This window comes from Eutrigla gurnardus (assembly GCF_963514095.1).
Source record: "Eutrigla gurnardus genome assembly, chromosome: 13".
NCBI lineage: Eukaryota > Metazoa > Chordata > Actinopteri > Perciformes > Triglidae > Eutrigla > Eutrigla gurnardus.
This window is the reverse complement of record NC_139936.1, coordinates 1,636,214-1,654,928: the sequence shown is the minus strand read 5'-3', so window position 1 is coordinate 1,654,928 and position 18,715 is coordinate 1,636,214. Positions and strand designations below refer to the sequence as shown.

The 18,715-nt window shown below is 44.5% G+C and overlaps 1 protein-coding gene across 2 annotated transcripts in view; it reads left to right on the top strand.

Annotated features, from left to right (window-relative positions):
• The first annotated feature begins 6,237 nt into the window (after window positions 1-6,237).
• Window positions 6,238-18,715, top strand: part of dock5 (dedicator of cytokinesis 5) — a 30,202-nt gene continuing 17,724 nt past the window's right edge. For both annotated transcript variants that reach the window (XM_084025209.1, XM_084025208.1), the window contains exons 1-11: window positions 6,238-6,406; window positions 10,602-10,685; window positions 11,162-11,202; window positions 11,286-11,341; window positions 11,457-11,553; window positions 11,848-11,996; window positions 12,073-12,208; window positions 12,292-12,449; window positions 13,708-13,789; window positions 14,953-15,082; window positions 17,182-17,254. In XM_084025209.1, coding sequence (XP_083881335.1) covers window positions 6,364-6,406; window positions 10,602-10,685; window positions 11,162-11,202; window positions 11,286-11,341; window positions 11,457-11,553; window positions 11,848-11,996; window positions 12,073-12,208; window positions 12,292-12,449; window positions 13,708-13,789; window positions 14,953-15,082; window positions 17,182-17,254 — 1,049 coding nt within the window. In that variant the 5' untranslated portion in view covers window positions 6,238-6,363. The remainder of the gene's footprint in view (window positions 6,407-10,601; window positions 10,686-11,161; window positions 11,203-11,285; window positions 11,342-11,456; window positions 11,554-11,847; window positions 11,997-12,072; window positions 12,209-12,291; window positions 12,450-13,707; window positions 13,790-14,952; window positions 15,083-17,181; window positions 17,255-18,715) is intronic.

Here is an 18,715-nt window from a genome sequence, read left to right as displayed (position 1 = left end):
ATGTATTTCAAAAGCACATTTATCAACAGGTCACACAGACCAAAGTGGCGTACACAGTACATTAATTAAGTAAACATAAAGATGTCAAATACATGCACATAACTTCACTGTGTCAAAGCCCCCAAACTGGATGCAATCTGCTCTCCATCCTCCTCGTCCTGGGTTTACCCCCCCCCCCCCCCCGAGCTAGACTACATCATCCTCTCCTCCTGCTGTTGCTACGGTACCCGGCCTGGAGGAGCACTCAATTTAATGACTGGAAACTCCTGGTTTCTGGCTGCCTTCCCCTCTCAGAGAGAGAGAGACAGAGAGACAGTGAGACAGAGAGAGAGAGAGAGAGGGAGATAGCAGCGCTGCTGCGTATGTTTTCTTATTGATTTACAAGTGCAGTGCTGACGAACCGCCGGCTGGATGTTAATACACCAAACCGTCCTGCAGAGATGCTGGAGCGGTGATTTATTTATATATATATATATATATATATATATATATATATATATATATATATATATATATATATATATATATATAAATATATATAGACTATATATATGTGTGTGTGTGTGTGTGTGTGTGTGTATGTCACATGCAGCGTGGCTGTCGGGGCCACAGATCCACCTTTAACACAGTATATCAAAGGAAAGCTCTTTCATTCTTTTTCTTTTATCACATTTCATCTTCCACATATTGAGTTTCAGCCCTTGGTTTCATCTGTCACATCGGCCGGCGTGTAAATCTCCTCTTCCTCTGGCGAGCCAACAGGATGTCAGAGGGAAGGAGACGCCAACGCCGGCTTTGATGGAAAACAAAGAGCTGGAGGCAGCAGGAGCCGTCGGAGGCAGACCTCATACAGTAGAAAGGTTCCTACAGGGAGTCAATCCCACATTGAGAAAATATGAGAAAATGGTCACTTCTCTCTGCTGGCCACCAGGGGGCGACTCCTCTCTGGTTGTATAGAAGTCTATGAGAAAATGGTCCTACTTCTCTCTGCTGGCCACCAGGGGGCGACTCCTCTCTGGTTGTATAGAAGTCTATGAGAAAATGGTCCTACTTCTCTCTGCTGGCCACCAGGGGGCGACTCCTCTCTGGTTGTATAGAAGTCTATGAGAAAATGGTCCTACTTCTCTCTGCTGGCCACCAGGGGGCGACTCCTCTCTGGTTGTATAGAAGTCTATGAGAAAATGGTCCTACTTCTCTCTGCTGGCCACCAGGGGGCGACTCCTCTCTGGTTGTATAGAAGTCTATGAGAAAATGGTCCTACTTCTCTCTGCTGGCCACCAGGGGGCGACTCCTCTCTGGTTGTATAGAAGTCTATGAGAAAATGGTCCTACTTCTCTCTTGATGTATTATCTCAGTAAACATTGTAAACATGAGTTTATGGTCTCAATCTCTAGTTTCAAGTCTTCTTCAATCCAGCATGATGTTCATTTAGTACATTATGGTCCATTTAGAGTCCACCAGACCAGAAAGCAGGGGATGCTTTAGGGGGCGGGGCTTACCTGCTGATAGACAGGTTGCTACCATGCTAGTTAGGGACTCTGGTTTGCTTACACAGATTGCTGCTGAGATGAAACAGTCCACCTTTTCATTGACGTACTGAAGGACGACTCTTTCCACCGTGAGGTTTCCTCTTGTCATCCTGAGCAGGTGTTTTAAACCGTGGTGTGTTTGCTCTCCTCCGTGACGCCGCCGACAGCGTCTCTTTGTATCCAAAGACAGAGGAAGTGTAAGATAAGGGCTGTGGCTCCCTCTGCTGATCTCAGAGCAGCAGTCTAATTAAAAGCTCTGTCAAACGAGCCTAGACGCTGCAGACGGCAGACCGGGGGACTGTTTAATTAAAATAACTCTCACGCCAAGAATAGACCCTCCGTCCCCCCGGTGAACACAGCAGCTATCTAGAAGGCCTCAACCCTCCACCACGACGAAGGAAGGGGGGGCACAACCCTCCTCATACATCACCACCTGGAAAGAGACGCTGGACTTGTTGGACAAGACGGATTCTGTGGATTTGGTGTTTGCGTGGGTGTTTCTGAGCTGCGAGGGGAAGAACCATCACACGTGTGATTATTACACCCAACGAGTCGTGACAGCTCCACCGCCGCACGGAGATCTGATGCAGCCAGGCTAAGGAAACAGTGAATGGGCCTGAATAAGATAGAATTAACTTTATTTCCACATTTAAAAAAAGTAATAATCAATAAAATTGATTTTAAAGGGAAAAAACACCAACAAAAACAAGATAGCCCAACGGAAAACCAATAAACTACATAATGTGTAAATAAATGTTCCACACTATAAAACCTCCATTAATAAAGCAACTCCTTCTCACACCCCTTCAGGGGGCCACATGGGGTCCGGTTTCTCGCCCCAAGGACACTTCGGTTCGGCGGGTCTGGAGGAGCCGGGATTCGATTTTCTTCTGAGTCATTTTTATTCTGCACCAAAAAGTGACAGAAAATCAACTCCTGGCCCGGGATGGATCTGCAGCTCTGCACACAGCACCGTGGGACCGGGCTATCACCTGATCCTGCTGCCGAGGGCCACGATGCTGCCTCCGGGTGTCACGTGGCGGCCCCTGGCAGCGGACCCCACGGATCCATTAGGATCCTCTTTTTATGCTTTTCATCCGAGGAGGCGAACGCCGGCGCCGGAGTCAAGTCAGGTGACGCTACAAACATGGATATTTGATGTGCTTCCATTATCATAAAAGGTGTGCACGTGCACTGGAGCGTGCACGCTCAACGAGCTGAAGGAAATGTAGGAAGGTGATGGTGTTTCTCATCACTATATATATATATATATATATATATATATATATATATATATACATATGTATGGCACCTTAAATATAATATTATAATATATTATATGATATTTATTATTGTATTTATATATATTTTATACACTGGTGGGTGAAACAGCAGGATTCTCTTTCACCACACACAACACCTCCACATGCTGACACACGCTGTGTGTGTGTGTGTGTGTGTGTGTGTGTGTGTGTGTGCTCAAATGTGTGTTTTTACTTTTATTACTAAAGATGCTGCAGAAGCTCTGAAAAACAATAAGACACGTTGATGTTTTCACACTTCATTATATGCAATAGCACAAAGCAGTCAGCTGATGGCAATATTGTATTCCTTTTTGCACATATGATTGTTTTTTAATTTGTTTAACACTAACATTAATAGTCCGATGCTTGATAAGAAGTCTGACAGGTTTGATTTGCCAAAGAGAATAAAGAGACTCCGAGGTGGAAGGAACGTGTTTCTGAAGTTCTAAAACAATCTGATGCAGCGCAGCTGGAAATGTGTCACAATAATCACGTTGCAGCTCAATCAGCCTGGAAAACGCTCCATGCAGCTCCATAAATATATTTCTGATTATATTTCTGATTCTCAGGATGATTGTTTGTGACAAACAAACAGCAGGAAGAAACACAAAGGTCTGACTTCAGTGGTGGAAATGTTTATTATCTCACATTTAAATGTCTGTTTTTCCTCTTGTTTTTAATAATGAGGTTTGTCCTTTAAAAGCCGCCAATCAGACTTTGTTATATTGTGTTTATAAATGAATAACAAGCTGTTGTATTTTTAGATGTGGAGGAGGAAGAAAAAATAAAATAAGTGGACTTCACCGTGCCAAGCAAGAAACACACTGGCTGAACATTATTGACAGCACCATTTGGCTGACCAGCAGGAAACACACACACACACACACACACACACACACACACACACACACACACACACACACAGAATGGGCAAACAAAAGGCTTAAGTTGACTACCAGCCCTCAGCCAGCAGCTGTAAATGACTTCAGTGGGCAGGGAGGGGGGGTCTTGTGACATACTGACTGTGTTAAAACATAATTTAAATTAAATTTTAATTAAGCACAATTGTTTTGTCTTGTTTCTTTATGAACATGTGACTCCGACTACTAATTAGGTCTCATATTCTCACGATTCAACACGGTCTCCTTCAAAGCAGCAATCTCACATCCAATCTCTTTTTAAATTAGAAACAATAACCGGCTATAACTTATTTATGACACATTTATAACTCAGTGAATTATATTCTCCGTGTTCGTCAAACTGTCGGATCAGGAGTCCTTGAAGCAAAAGCCAGGCGGCGCAGGTGGCCTCGTTAGCATTTCTCCTCATTCCAAGTTTGTTTGAGGGTTTATGAGGAACGGCTGCATAAATCAGTGTATTAGTACATGTGAGTATACGTCGGTGTACTTGCAGACACACTGGTCAGCGGTAGAAGTGTGTATTTGAATTGGAGAGAAACACAAACTGAAGTGTATTTAGTCAACTTTTATGTGCTAAAATGAACTTTAAGTACTCTTAAGTACCTGGCCATGTGTGTACTAATACACACGCTTAGTTAATGAAGTTCAAGTCTGCTTTGTTTGTGTTATGGCGAGTACATTAAACATCTTTTGTGGAAGACAACGCTATGCTTTGTGGGTAATTCCCTCAGGTAAAGGCTGGGGTGACGTCCTGGCTGCTGTCCTCTATTTCACAGAATATTATAATCTATATCATATGTATTTATGTTGATTATGATAATTATATATATATATATATATATATATATATATATATATATATATATATATAATTATAATATTCTATGAAATTGATGAAATTGTTCATCAGATCCACCCGTCACTCCTCCACATTGTCCAAATATGGTCACCTGCTCCTACTGGTTGCAAAAACCAAGATGGCGACGGCCATAATCTCCAATAATGGAAATCCACCACGATGAAGTTATCGTGAATGTTTTTTTTGATCAAGGTCTCTTTTATTTTTCAAATATAACAAACAAAAATAAGTCAAGTCAGGTGACTTATTCTGTATAACAAACAGAATAAGGTTCTGTTATTACATCGCATGGATTCTCCTACCATTGCTACGCTGATGACACCCAGCTGTTCCTCTCTTTTCCCCCGTCCTCTGACACTCACATTGCAACTCGCATCTCGGACTGTCTGGCTGACATCTCTGTCTGGACAACTGCACATCACCTCAAGCTTAACCTGAATAAAACCAAACTCCTCTTCATCCCAGGGAAAGACTGCCCTTGCATGGACCTGTCGGTCACTGTCGAGGGCATCACAGTATTGCCGTCGTCAACTGCGAGGAACCTGGGTGTAATCCTCGATGACCAACTATCCTGCACCCCCAACATCACTGCTGTGGCCCGATCCTGCAGATTTGCCCTCTACAACATCCGCAGGATTCGGACCCTCCTCACAAAGGACGCAACGCAACTCTTGGTCCAAGCACTGGTCATCTCCCGCCTTGACTACTGCAACTCTCTCCTGGCCGGACTCCCGGCCTCTGCAACTAAACCATTGCAGCGTATCGGGATACATATCGTGACTCTGCAGCACGCCTTGTCTTCAATCTACCCAAATTCTCCCATGTGACCCCCCTCCTCCGTGACCTCTGATCGTAGCACTGTTGCTCTTGAACTACAAGTTTACTCAAATGAGGACCTAACACTTGTTCTACTTTTAGCTCTTACTTTATCGGCAATGATTCGTTGTGGTTTCCTTGTTTCCTTCTTTTGACGTACTTATTGTAAGTCGCTTTGGACAAAAGCGTCTGCTAAATGACCTAAATGTAAATGTAAATGTAAAAATACACAATTCACACATGAAATAGTCAAGTCTAGTTCCTGACCATACAAACAAACAGACTTCCCAGTTCCCCCACCCCCCCCCCCCCCCCCCCCCCCAGGTACTGGACCCAAACACATTTCAGTGCATATTCAAATATGAGTTTGCAGATTCATACATTTATAGTTAATATATCTAGGTTAACAAAAGAAAAAGACAACATACATAAATAATAATAATACTTAAAGAAAACAAAGGAAATAAATGGCTGCCAAATGAGATCAAATGTTCTAGTGGACCCTCTTACAGTGTATCTATTTTTCTCTAAATGGTTTGTCTTTTAATGGCGATCTGCGATAAACTCGTAGATCGTGTTGCCAACAAATACATAAAAATAAAGTGAAAAATGTTTCAATCATATTTATAATATTTTGTTATTATTTTCAATATTCTAGTGAAAATGTAAATATATTTAAAGTACATTAAAAAGTATATTTATTTCCCACCTGGGTACAGTGTGTGTGTGTGTGTGTGTGTTTGTAGTGGTTCACGCCTCTCCCCCCCTCCCCCTCCCCTCCCCTCCCTCCTCCCCCCTCCCTCCCCGTTTCCAAGTCATGATGGCGGAACTGTAGAGCTCGGGACGAGCAGCAGCGCCTCGTCCTCGGTCCACGACTGTACATAGTTATTTATTCCTCCAGACCAGAGCAGACCCAGACCAGACCCGCGTCCGGGATGACCCGCTGGATCCCGACCAAGAAGGAGAAGTACGGAGTCGGTGAGTGTCTGGAACGCGCGCGTGTGTTGGTGCGCGAGGAAAGAGTGAACTCCCAGCTGAGGGGGGGGGGGGGGGGGGGGAAGTTGGTGGGACACTTTACTTCTGCCTGTTGTTGTTGTTGTTGTTGTTGTTGTTGGCAGAACGCTCTTCCTCGGTGCACGAGGACCCTGTCTGTCTGTCTGTCTGTCTGTCTGTCCCCCCGTCTGTCTGCCTGAGCAGCGAGACGTCGGGTCTCTACCAGGCGGCGAGGAGACGTGGAAGACGGCAGGAGTTCAGCCAGCATACCGCTCATTCTTGGGCTAAACCTCCCCGACAGACGGGCACGAGTAGCAGGGGCTCGACCCCCCCCTCCGCCATCCAGGGCCCCTAAAGGGCCCCACATGGGGGGCCTCCACTGTACTGTATGCACGTCGGATAAAAGAGTACACTTTACTGTGTTTATGGGACCATGGAAGGGTTTATTACGGTTTATTATTGTTTATAACTCACCATAAATTGAGTTTCTGTCACCAGGATTATTATGAGTCACGATATTTATCCCGATAATCATCAAAATATGGTTAAAACTCTTAAAGTGACAGTAAAACGTCCCGGAAACACTTTGAAAGTTGTTATAAACTAATATTGTAAATAGATTCTTAAAAAGTATTTTTGTATCGTTTGTTGGTGTTTTCCACCTGTCTACCGTGATCGAGAGCTAGCCAGGTCAGTCACTCGTAAAGATATTTATGATTATCTAGATAAGTAATAAACTTATCATGAGTGTTTTTTTTAATCTCTATTCACAATCGAATCCTAAATTGTCCCGTCTTCTACTAGCACATCCTCGCTACCAATGCTACCAAGCTACCATGCTACCCCACTGCCATGCTACCACGCTACCAATGCTAGTTAGCTACTAAGATGACTTTAACACTTTGCTGTGAAGTTGAACTTTGCATTATATTATATTTGTTAGCAGCTTCACACAAGAATCCACATGGATCCAGATCCAGTAAGGGTGCTGAGTTCCTCAGATCCACCCACAGTCCAAATATGGTCACTTCCTCCTACTGGTTGCAAAAACCAAGATGGCGACGGCCATAATCTCCGATAATGGAAATCCACCACGAGGAACTTATCGTGAATGTTTTGTCTTTTAATGGCGATCTGCGATAAACTCGTAGATCGTGTTAAAGTAAAACTGCGTTGTAAGGATTTTATGATCATCTTTGATTTTCAGTAAAACAAATACTTCTTTCTTTGAACGTTTTAAGAGTTTTGAGCAGAAACATGAAACTCTCCCGTCGTCCTGTGCAAACTCTTCTTTTTCTTCTTTTCAACTTCAGAGTTACTTCACACTAAGGTGTGGCCCTGTGTGTGTGTGTGTGTGTGTGTGTGTGTGTGTGTGTGTGTGTGTGTGTGTGTGTGTGTGTGTGTGTGTGTGTGTGTGTGTGTGTGGGCTTTTCCCTGCATGCACCTTCATGCTATCAGCTAGCCTTCCACGCCCTCCAGGCACCTCGGAGAGGAATTCCTCTCAGGTTTGCTGCAGAGACCGAACCTCGCTGATTTATTCCTGATCTTTGTGGTTGTTGTGACTAAAAGTGTTATTTTTACATTTTTTATTTCAAACATGTCAAATACAGAAAGTGTCATCCAGAAAATAACTAAAAAAACAGAGAAAAATGTTTTTTTTTTTTATTTATCTATTTGTTTTTTTGTTGACATGTCCAAAAAGGAGTGGGAAGACGTATACAGTTATTTAATCCCATCTCTTCTTCACTATTCATATCCTCTGTCATACATTTATTTTATTTATTGTTTTAGTATTTTTTTTTAAAACTCAACTAAAATCTCTTTCTCTCTCTTTTTTTACTTTACTGAACAAGTCTCTAACAAAATCCAATTTAATTCTCATGTATTCCTATCAGATATATATGATAGTTTCTTGCATATTAATTTCATTTAATCAAAATATATCATACTTTAGTATCCAAATTATACATTAATTCAGAATTTAAAATAAATAGCAAATAATTATTAAATAAACAGGGAATTTAAGAAACTTGCTTGTGACCTTGTTTCACCAGCTGATTGTCTTTTACTTCCTGTTAATCCTTTAAGAAGTGTCGCTGTGTGTGTGTGTGTGTGTGTGTGTGTGTGTGTGTGTGTGTGTGTGTGTGTGTGTGTGTGTGTGTGTGTGTGTGTGTGTGTGTGTGTGTGTGTGTGTAGACCTGCTCTCTCACCTCACAAACACAACAGGACTCGCTGACACAGTAATCCTTCAAACTGCCTTCGGACCCCGAAGGAGGTCTTACACGTCTTAATCGGATTAGTGAACCCGGCTGATCGTCTGGAGATGAAAGAGGAGCGGCGAGGTGTCTGATAACATCACTGATATCTGGCTGGCTAACGAGGGGGGGGGGACAGGACCACTTCCTCATTTGTGCATCCTGACGAGACGTTCTTAACGAGATCTGATCCCGAGGGTTCATTTAGGTGGCTTTCTTAACGAGCCGCCTCGTTTACGTGAGGCGTTCAGGGACAATAGGAAGTCAAAGGGGAAACTTCAACACTACGTTGACGTGTCGCCGATGGCGATGGCGGGTCGAGAGATGACATCACATCCATGTTGTTTGTTTGACAGGAAGAAAAAGGAAATGTTAGATTTTGATACAAAACCATGAAATCCTTTATATTCCCATCTCAACTACCACAGCCTCGTTACCGTGGCTACCAAGCTACCGTGGCTACCAAGCTACCGTTGCCGTTAGTTACTAAGAGGACTTAAACACTTGTCTGTTGTTGCCTTTTAGTTACCATGGCGATGCCAGGCCCGGACATCGGGTCAACACTGTTAGAGGCTCTCTTTTCAGAAGGAGGTTTTGGTGGTTTTGGTTTTCAGAAGGTTTTTGTTGGTTTTGGTTTTCAGAAGGAGGTCTTGGTTTTCAGAAGGAGGTCTTGGTTTTCAGAAGGAGGTTTTTGTTGGTTTTGGTTTTCAGAAGGAGGTTTTGGTTTTCAGAAGGAGGTTTTGGTATTCAGAAGGAGGTGCGATAAGCTGAGCCAGTCGAAGCGTGCTGTGAAATCTGGCCTCCGGCGACGAGCGCGATCACCATGCAAGTCAGGGCAGAGCTCGGCTTGTCTGATTGGCCGCCTGCTCTCGTGGCTCTGTCAAGTCCGGGCAGAGGCCTCGGCTCCGGTGTTTGTGTGCCAAGGTTTCTCTTTTAGCAACTTTGTGTCTGCTTGCAGACGTGTTGTTGTCATGTGATCCGCCCCGGACAGAAGGCAGACGTATAAACGACCGACCAATGTCCACAGATGATGATGATGTCATAAATCTAGAGGATCTAGAGGCTACCTGGTCCTGCACAGTCCACTTCCTGGACTATAAAACGCAGCCTCGGGGCATCGCTTTCAATCCTGCTCCGGAGGCCCGCTGCTACAAAGAGCAGCGATGAGGACTAAATCCCACATCGGGGTCCCCTATAGTCCACAGAGTCCAGGTCCCGGTTCTGCACCACGGATCCAAAACCTTCAGAGAAACCAGACCTGCTGGTGCAACCAGCGGTTGGAAAGGGATTGTTTTTTTGGATGAAGCACACTGTAAAAAATGTTGCTGTGCATTTTAAGGTAAAAGTTGAAATTACGATTACAGTTTAATTTCATTTACTTTCAACACTTTTAAAGTGTAATTACAATTCTGAATATTTTAGTTTCCCAGCAGTGCGTTCCCATGACAACCGATCCAATCACAGAGCAGCCGTGTTAACCATTTTTACCCAACACATGACAGAATTCTCATTTTATATATTCTATATGTATTGAGCATAAAGAGTCAGAGGATCATCAGAATTATCACATGTCTTCCTGTAATAATCCCATAACAGTAACATGCTGCATACAGCTTGCAGTAGAATACCAAATCTCTTATAGTGTGATATGAACATTTCATATCACGATTATTATTATATTGTGATTCATATTCATATGAATATTGTGTTTCCAATAATCATCAAAATGTGCCTAAAACACTTGAAATGACACGAAAACAGTTAAGTTAAGAAACAAATATTTGTCAAATTTATATGTAGTTTTTTTCATGAAATCAATGAAATAATTTTAAATAAGTTGATCAAAAATACCAAAAATAAAGAATAAATAAATAGATGATCCTGTGTGTGTGTGTGTGTGTGTGTGTGTGTGTGTGTGTGTGTAGCTGTCTACAACTATGAGCCGGGTGGAGAGCAGGAGTTGTGTCTGCAGGTGGGCGACACGGTGCACATCCTGGAGAAACTGGAAGGTGAGCAGCAACCAGGCCTCCACACATCCCTCTCCTCCTTCCCCCTCTCCTTCTTCCTCCTCTCCTCCTCTCCTCCTTCCTCCTCTCCTTCTTCCTCCTCTCCTCCTCTCCTCCTTCCTCCTCTCCTTCTTCCTCCTCTCCTCCTCTCCTCCTTCCTCCTCTCCTTCTTCCTCCTCTCCTCCTCTCCTTCTCCCTCCTCTCCTTCTTCCTCCTCTCCTCTCCTTCTCCCTCCTCTCCTTCTTCCTCCTCTCCTCCTCTCCTTCTCCTTCCTCTCCTTCCTCTCCTTCCTCTCCTTCCTCTCCTTCCTCTCCCTCCTCTCCCTCTCCCTCCTCTGAAGGCCGCCACACGAGCTGAAGTGAAATGATGAAATTAGCCCGTTGCTCTGGATGATGTCATAATGATGTTAATGTCCCGCTGACGGGTGGAGTGCGTTGGCCCCGCCCCCTCCCTCTAACGTGTTATTAACGTGTCCTCAGGCTGGTACCGCGGCTACACGCTACGCAAGAAATCCCACAAGGTAAACATCGCATCATCAGCCATTATCCCTCGCCGCCGCCGCCGCCGTGATGCAAACACACGCTGACTCTGTTGTTTCCTCAGGGCATCTTCCCGGCGTCCTACATCCACCTGAAGGAGGCGACGGTCGAGGGAACCGGGTGAGGTCACATCATCATGATGATGATCAGCTCCTCATTAGCATAAGTGAAGATTCAGATTCAGTCAGTCATGTGTGAGTGATCTCCTCCTCCTCCTCCTCCTCGCGGCGGGTAGCCAGCAGGAGATCGTCATCCCGGCGGACCTGCCCCTGGTGCAGGAGCTCGGCGCCACGCTGAGGGAGTGGGCTCAGATATGGCACAAGCTCTACGTGGTACGATCCTCTCTCTCATCAGGAGCATTCACACTCTAATATTATATTAATGTGATTCAGGAATATTCCCAATAATCATCAAAATGTAACTAAAACTCCATGAAACATGAAAACATGCTGCTATCACTTTACATGTTCTTAAGAAAGAAAAATGTGGATTTTCTTTTAATATTTTTGTATCCTGATTTTTTTACATTTTTTATTTTTGTATGCTGTATTTTGTTCTAAATAGTTTTGTATCCTGACTATCCTCTCTGACTCATTGACCGTCCTACGTCTGTTTTAACCCGGTAGGCGAACCGGACCACCATGTTCCGGGGGGTCCAGCAGATGGCCTACAGCCTCATCGAGTACCGGTCCCAGATCGTGTCGGGGACGCTGCCGAAGGACGACCTCGTGGAGCTCCGGAAGAAAGTCACGGCCAAGATCGACTACGGAAACCGGTAGGAATCCCGCCGCCATCGACACCGCGTCCTAAAGTAGTATTTGCTCTGACACGTTGAGCCTCCTGCTGATCAGGATTCTGGGGCTGGACCTCGTGGTGCGAGACGAGGCCGGGAACACGCTGGACCCCGACTGGACCAGCACGGTCAGTCTGTTCCGGGCCCACGAGACCGCGTCCCGCAGCGTGGACGACCGGATACAGGAAGAGAAGGTATGATGTCATACGTATCGCTCCACCTTTCCTTCCTGAGAGTGCCGGTTCACCGTGACCCATCCGGCCTCGCTCCCCTGCAGACCCGGCTCCAGAACCTGGAGCGGCGGCGCCAGACCCTGTTCAGCATGGTCCACACCTACAGCCTGCTCATGAACCTGAAGAACTTCGTGTGCAACATCGGAGAGGACGCCGAGCTGCTCATGTCGCTGTACGACCCCGACCAGTCGGAGTTCATCAGGTTCGCTGCTCGCCGTTTTCTCCCCTCCGCTAAGCCCCGCCCCTCCGACGCAGTCCGGCCAATCAGAGCGTGGCACTCATGCGATCGCTCCAGACGTTCTAGTTTTCAGGCTGGTTGTGTTTAAGAGAAATTTTTACCAGGCGATCGATCGATCAGATAATCAGCGATCCTTCACAGCCGTATGGCATTGGTTCACCTCGGCAGGTTCAAGGGTCGTTCGATTTTTGCCTCCCCAACTTTATTTAAACAATAAATTAATCACAAGCAAAACCCGTGGAGCAAACATTAGCGGGGCACGTTAGCACTTGATGCTACGCTAGCTACTGGATGCTGAAAGTCTTTTTATGACCTGATTTGAACACTAAATTTCACACTTTTTAAACTTCCATCTTTATCTTTCTAACCTGCTTTCACCGCGGAATCAGTTTCTGGATTTACTCTTCAAACTCACATTGTGTGTGTGTGTGTGTGTGTGTGTGTGTGTGTGTGTGTGTGTGTGTGTGTGTGTGTGTGTGTGTGTGTGTGTGTGGTGTGGGCGTCAAAAAAGCGGCACAGAGAAAAACACATTGAGGTGTATTTTAGCAGCTGATTTAGAAAAAAAATTGAATTTTATTTTGAAAAATACCCATGAATAGAACAGCTACTTTGTCGGTGAATTATGTGAATAAATAAATATCATGAATATAATGAGTTAAACTGTGTCTGTGAATACGAATACTGATAATAAAGGCTGGAGGTCGTGTATTATTGTCACAGAGCTGCAGCTCTGATGCGGCGGCGGTGGTTTTGATGCTTCCTCTCTGCTGGAGGGCCGTTAGCTTCAGGTGTCACGGAGCTGCTGCTGCTTCTGGCTGCTGGTGGAGAAAACAAACGCCTCTCTCCTGCCAGAAACGCTGCCAGCAAACAAATGATTAAACCGAGCCTCGAAAACAAAACCAAAAGAGAGAGAACAAAATCAAAGGAAGCTCATTTGTGTGAAGGGAGTGGTTCTTCAGCCGACCCCGACCTTTGACCCCCTCCTGAGAGGCCCTTTTTATCACAGATGAGTTAATGGCAGGAACAGGTGCAGCTGATGAATAATGAATGGCGAGTGTGTAGAGCACATTAACACATTATTGCTATTTAACACACTGGTCTTTCTGTCCGTTTCATCTGGCGACGGCGATATCAAATCATGCAACGTTCTAACCGTGCTGCCGTTGTGTTTCCTCCCGCCGCCGCCGCCATACCTGACTGCTTCTCATCTACATTCATGCAGTGAGAACTTCCTGGTGCGCTGGGACAGTATGGGGATGCCGAAAGAAATTGAAAAACTCAACAACCTGCCAGCTCTGTTCACGGTAACTGAATCCCAACCCCCACACACACACACACACACGTTTTAAACAATGCCAGCGCCGCCTGGAAGCAGTCATAAAGGGAGACGATTTGCTCCCGCATGGCTCTTAATTTGCAGAGAGCTTTTTCTGTCTCACATTCATGGAGCATCTTTTGTATGATTTGAATACATTTGCCTCCTTTGTGATGCTGTTTATGTTGATGCGGATCGGACCGCTACGACTGCGGATCAGGGCCAGTTGCAAATCTGCGAGTTTAATAAAGTGGCAAATTTAGAGTTTATAAATATATCTATCCGATATAATAAACAAGTTGCTTGGTTCCGCTAACATCGGATGTTTGCCGTTGCTATGACAACAAGTGAAAGCTACCGCTAGTATTAATAAAAACACCCATAAGATGACAGTTTGTCCTCATATAAATAAAAGCAACAATAAGCATCAACATCATCACCCTAAGGACCTTAACGAGGCGTTCATTACAAACATAAACGTACATTCATGGGAAGTTAGCTAGCATAGATGCCGGTTGTTAGCGTCGTAATGAAGTAGCAAATCTGTGATCTGTGACTTCCCCTCTGAATATTGACAGATACGTAGTCGTACTTTCTGACTGTATCAAATAAAACAATAAAAGCTAAGTAAGACTCAGAGGAGCAGGTTGTCACTTAAAGAAGAATAGCGCTGGTCCACCTTAAAAAAGGTCAGTCCACCTTAAGTGTTCCTGAGCCAGAGTTGTTGGTAACAAGACACGGGAACTTAGCTCGTCTCTCCTCAAGGGTGTTGAGGAGTTGTAGCATTTTAGTAGTATCGGAGCAGTTTTACGAGTACAAGTACATGAGCACAGTTTCGGACCTGATACTGGTCTAGGTGCATCCCTAGTATTTTGGTATCTTCATATTGTTGGCATCGTAATAAACTAAAACTAAACTAATTTAGGACTTTTTTTCTCAGGACATTGCCCCCCTCACTCGGCTCCGTGTTTTGTTTGTTTTTTTGCCCTGATACGCCGTTGTGTCATGTAACCGTTATATTTGCTTGAAAAGCATCCAGTGAAACAAACACAGAGACTCAGTGTGATGTGTTTCTACTGGATGCCTCATGTCATATGTCTGCCTGTAATAACATGATAATAAAGCGTCTTCCTGGTGGTGTTTGTGGTCCAGGACCTGAGCAGCAGCGACCTGATGAGGCAGCGGCTCTTCCTGGTGTGTCAGATCATCAGGGTGGGCAGCATGGAGCTCAAAGAGGGCAAGAAGCATACGGGAGGGCTGAGGAGGCCGTTTGGTGTCGCCGGTGAGATGCTTTATTTATACTAATATTACTTACAAACTCCACAGAATACTAATACAGAGTTCTTCTGTCGAGGTGTAAAACGGGAACACCTGTTTCCTGAGCTAGAAAATGCCTTTTGGCAGAGAAGACGCTGCAAATTGGTTTAGCACTCGTCTTGCTGTGTTTTGGCCAAACCATTATTGGATTTGCTGAGGGATGGTTTCCTCTGGTGCTCCAGCAAACCAGCCAGAAGTTTCTGAGCCAGGAAAATAAAACACTTTCCAAAAAGAACTGAGAGGAATCAGGAGGCAACAACTTCTGTCCTGAAAAGTGAAGCCGAAGTGACTTAAACTGTCATTCTCTCTGCTGGCCACCAGGGGGCGACTCCTCTCTGGTTGTATAGAAGTCTATGAGAAAATGGTCCTACTTCTCTCTGCTGGCCACCAGGGGGCGACTCCTCTCTGGTTGTATAGAAGTCTATGAGAAAATGGTCCTACTTCTCTCTGCTGGCCACCAGGGGGCGACTCCTCTCTGGTTGTATAGAAGTCTATGAGAAAATGGTCCTACTTCTCTCTGCTGGCCACCAGGGGGCGACTCCTTTCTGGTTGTATAGAAGTCTATGAGAAAATGGTCCTACTTCTCTCTGCTGGCCACCAGGGGGCGACTCCTCTCTGGTTGTATAGAAGTCTATGAGAAAATGGTCCTACTTCTCTCTGTTGGCCACCAGGGGGGCGACTCCTCTCTGGTTGTATAGAAGTCTATGAGAAAATGGTCCTACTTCTCTCTGCTGGCCACCAGGGGGCGACTCCTCTCTGGTTGTATAGAAGTCTATGAGAAAATGGTCCTACTTCTCTCTGCTGGCCACCAGGGGGCGACTCCTCTCTGGTTGTATAGAAGTCTATGAGAAAATGGTCCTACTTCTCTCTGCTGGCCACCAGGGGGCGACTCCTCTCTGGTTGTATAGAAGTCTATGAGAAAATGGTCCTACTTCTCTCTTCTGGCCACCAGGGGGCGACTCCTCTCTGGTTGTATAGAAGTCTATGAGAAAATGGTCCTACTTCTCTCTGCTGGCCACCAGGGGGCGACTCCTCTCTGGTTGTATAGAAGTCTATGAGAAAATGGTCCTACTTCTCTCTGCTGGCCACCAGGGGGCGACTCCTCTCTGGTTGTATAGAAGTCTATGAGAAAATGGTCCTACTTCTCTCTGCTGGCCACCAGGGGGCGACTCCTTTCTGGTTGTATAGAAGTCTATGAGAAAATGGTCCTACTTCTCTCTGCTGGCCACCAGGGGGCGACTCCTCTCTGGTTGTATAGAAGTCTATGAGAAAATGGTCCTACTTCTCTCTGTTGGCCACCAGGGGGCGACTCCTCTCTGGTTGTATAGAAGTCTATGAGAAAATGGTCCTACTTCTCTCTGCTGGCCACCAGGGGGCGACTCCTCTCTGGTTGTATAGAAGTCTATGAGAAAATGGTCCTACTTCTCTCTGCTGGCCACCAGGGGGCGACTCCTCTCTGGTTGTATAGAAGTCTATGACAAAATGGTCCTACTTCTCTCTGCTGGCCACCAGGGGGCGACTCCTCTCTGGTTGTATAGAAGTCTATGAGAAAATGGTCCTACTTCTCTCTTCTGGCCACCAGGGGGCGACTCCTCTCTGGTTGTATAGAAGTCTATGAGAAAATGGTCCTACTTCTCTCTGCTGGCCACCAGGGGGCGACTCCTCTCTGGTTGTATAGAAGTCTATGAGAAAATGGTCCTACTTCTCTCTGCTGGCCACCAGGGGGCGACTCCTCTCTGGTTGTATAGAAGTCTATGAGAAAATGGTCCTACTTCTCTCTTGATGTATTATCTCAGTAAACATTGTAAACATGAGTTTATGGTCTCAATCTCTAGTTTCAAGTCTTCTTCAATCCAGCATGATGTTCATTTAGTACATTATGGTCCACTTAGAGTCCAACAGACCAGAAAGCTATCAGGTAACAGTGGGCTCAAGTTTTAAAGTAGAGATAGTGACTTTTACAACTATTCAATCTGGTAAATTGCTACTTTGCTGTTGTTTTGGAGCCCAGTAAATAAATAATAATAATAATAATAATAATCCAACTTCTCTTTGTCATTGCAGTGATGGACGTTACAGATGTGGCTCACGGCAAAACGGACGACGAGGACAAACAGCATTTCATCCCGTTCCAGCAGTGAGTGTCTCTGACCTCGGTTTCTAAATGTCACGCGACGATTAAAGGACAAAGAAGTTGAAAAGCAGTCGAGTTACATTTACTTTGTGTGTTCCAGTGAATACAGCTGCTGTTCCCGTGTTTCCTTTCAGGGACGGATATTTAAAAGAAAAAGTTGTTTTTCAGTTTGAGCTCCTCTCAAAGACGGCCGTCAAGGTCGAGTTTTCATAGAATCGGTTCATCTCCGCTTGCCTCCTGGCTGTCGCCTTAAGGAGGTAAAAACTAAAATAGGAGAGAATATTTATCTGGGCTCATCGTGAATGCTCTTTATTAATGCAGGTCTGTTTAATAAATGACATCCGGTGGATGTTTCTAACCTGAAATCCACAAAACTTGAGAGCTAATAAACTCATTGAGACATAGTTTCCGTTTGGTTTGTTTCCTGAGGAAAAGTGATGATTATCTGCTCGGAAATGAATGCTAAGTGTTTTCCTTCTTAATAAAACATCAATCGTAGCACAGAACAACCCGATAAATCCATTTATATCCCATTAGCACTCTTATTTGTCTGGTAAACAAGCATGGAGGGGATTAATAACACATTAAAAAGGTCAGTTAAATGTGACAGTAAATTAATTCTCCAGTGAACAACGGAAAACACAAACTGTTATTTTATTTGACAGTTTTTCTTACTTAAGCACATTTTCTGCCCTTGAACTCAGATACATTTGACCTGATGCATGAAAACCTTGTATCCTCATTATTAGAACAACTACATTCTATTTATGATGGAAACACTCCGTTTTTTTCTTGAAATGACACTTGATATTGTGAATGCCAAGAGGTGCCAAGAGAGAAATTAACTAAACACTCATTCTACCTCCCCACCAAACTCTGTTCTCAATATTAACACTTAACAGTTTCTTGAAATATTTATCAGTTAGTTTTCCAAATATTTATTATCAGTTTTCTAAATCCACATAAACCGTCTCTTCACATCGGCATCAGTTTTATCCACCGCAGCACTGATATAAAGGAAAATACGTCACTTTTAAAGCTCGTTGTCGACTTTGCTCACATGTAATCTAGCGTATAAAAGGCTGTTTAGTGAATGGAGTCTGGTGCAGCGCTCTCTGCACACATGAAAACATTTTACATCAGCAGGTGAACATGGTCAACAACCGGCTGAATGCCGTGTTCTTTGGTTTCGTTATCTACAGCCTGTCTTTGTCGAACCGTCGTCATGGCAACACTAATGTCACATAAAACACCAATGCATTGACTGTGGAGAGGATATAAGGTGTCTTCTTCTTCTTCTTCATTATTATTATTATTATTATTATTATCATCATCAGTACATCAGGAGTCGATGCTCCTGCTTGGTCTCAACATTTCATCCTCCAAAACCTTTTTGTCGGATGAAACCTTCTGCCACACTGTCTCTGAAAACAGCGTTTAACTGTAAACGGTGTAAACGCAACG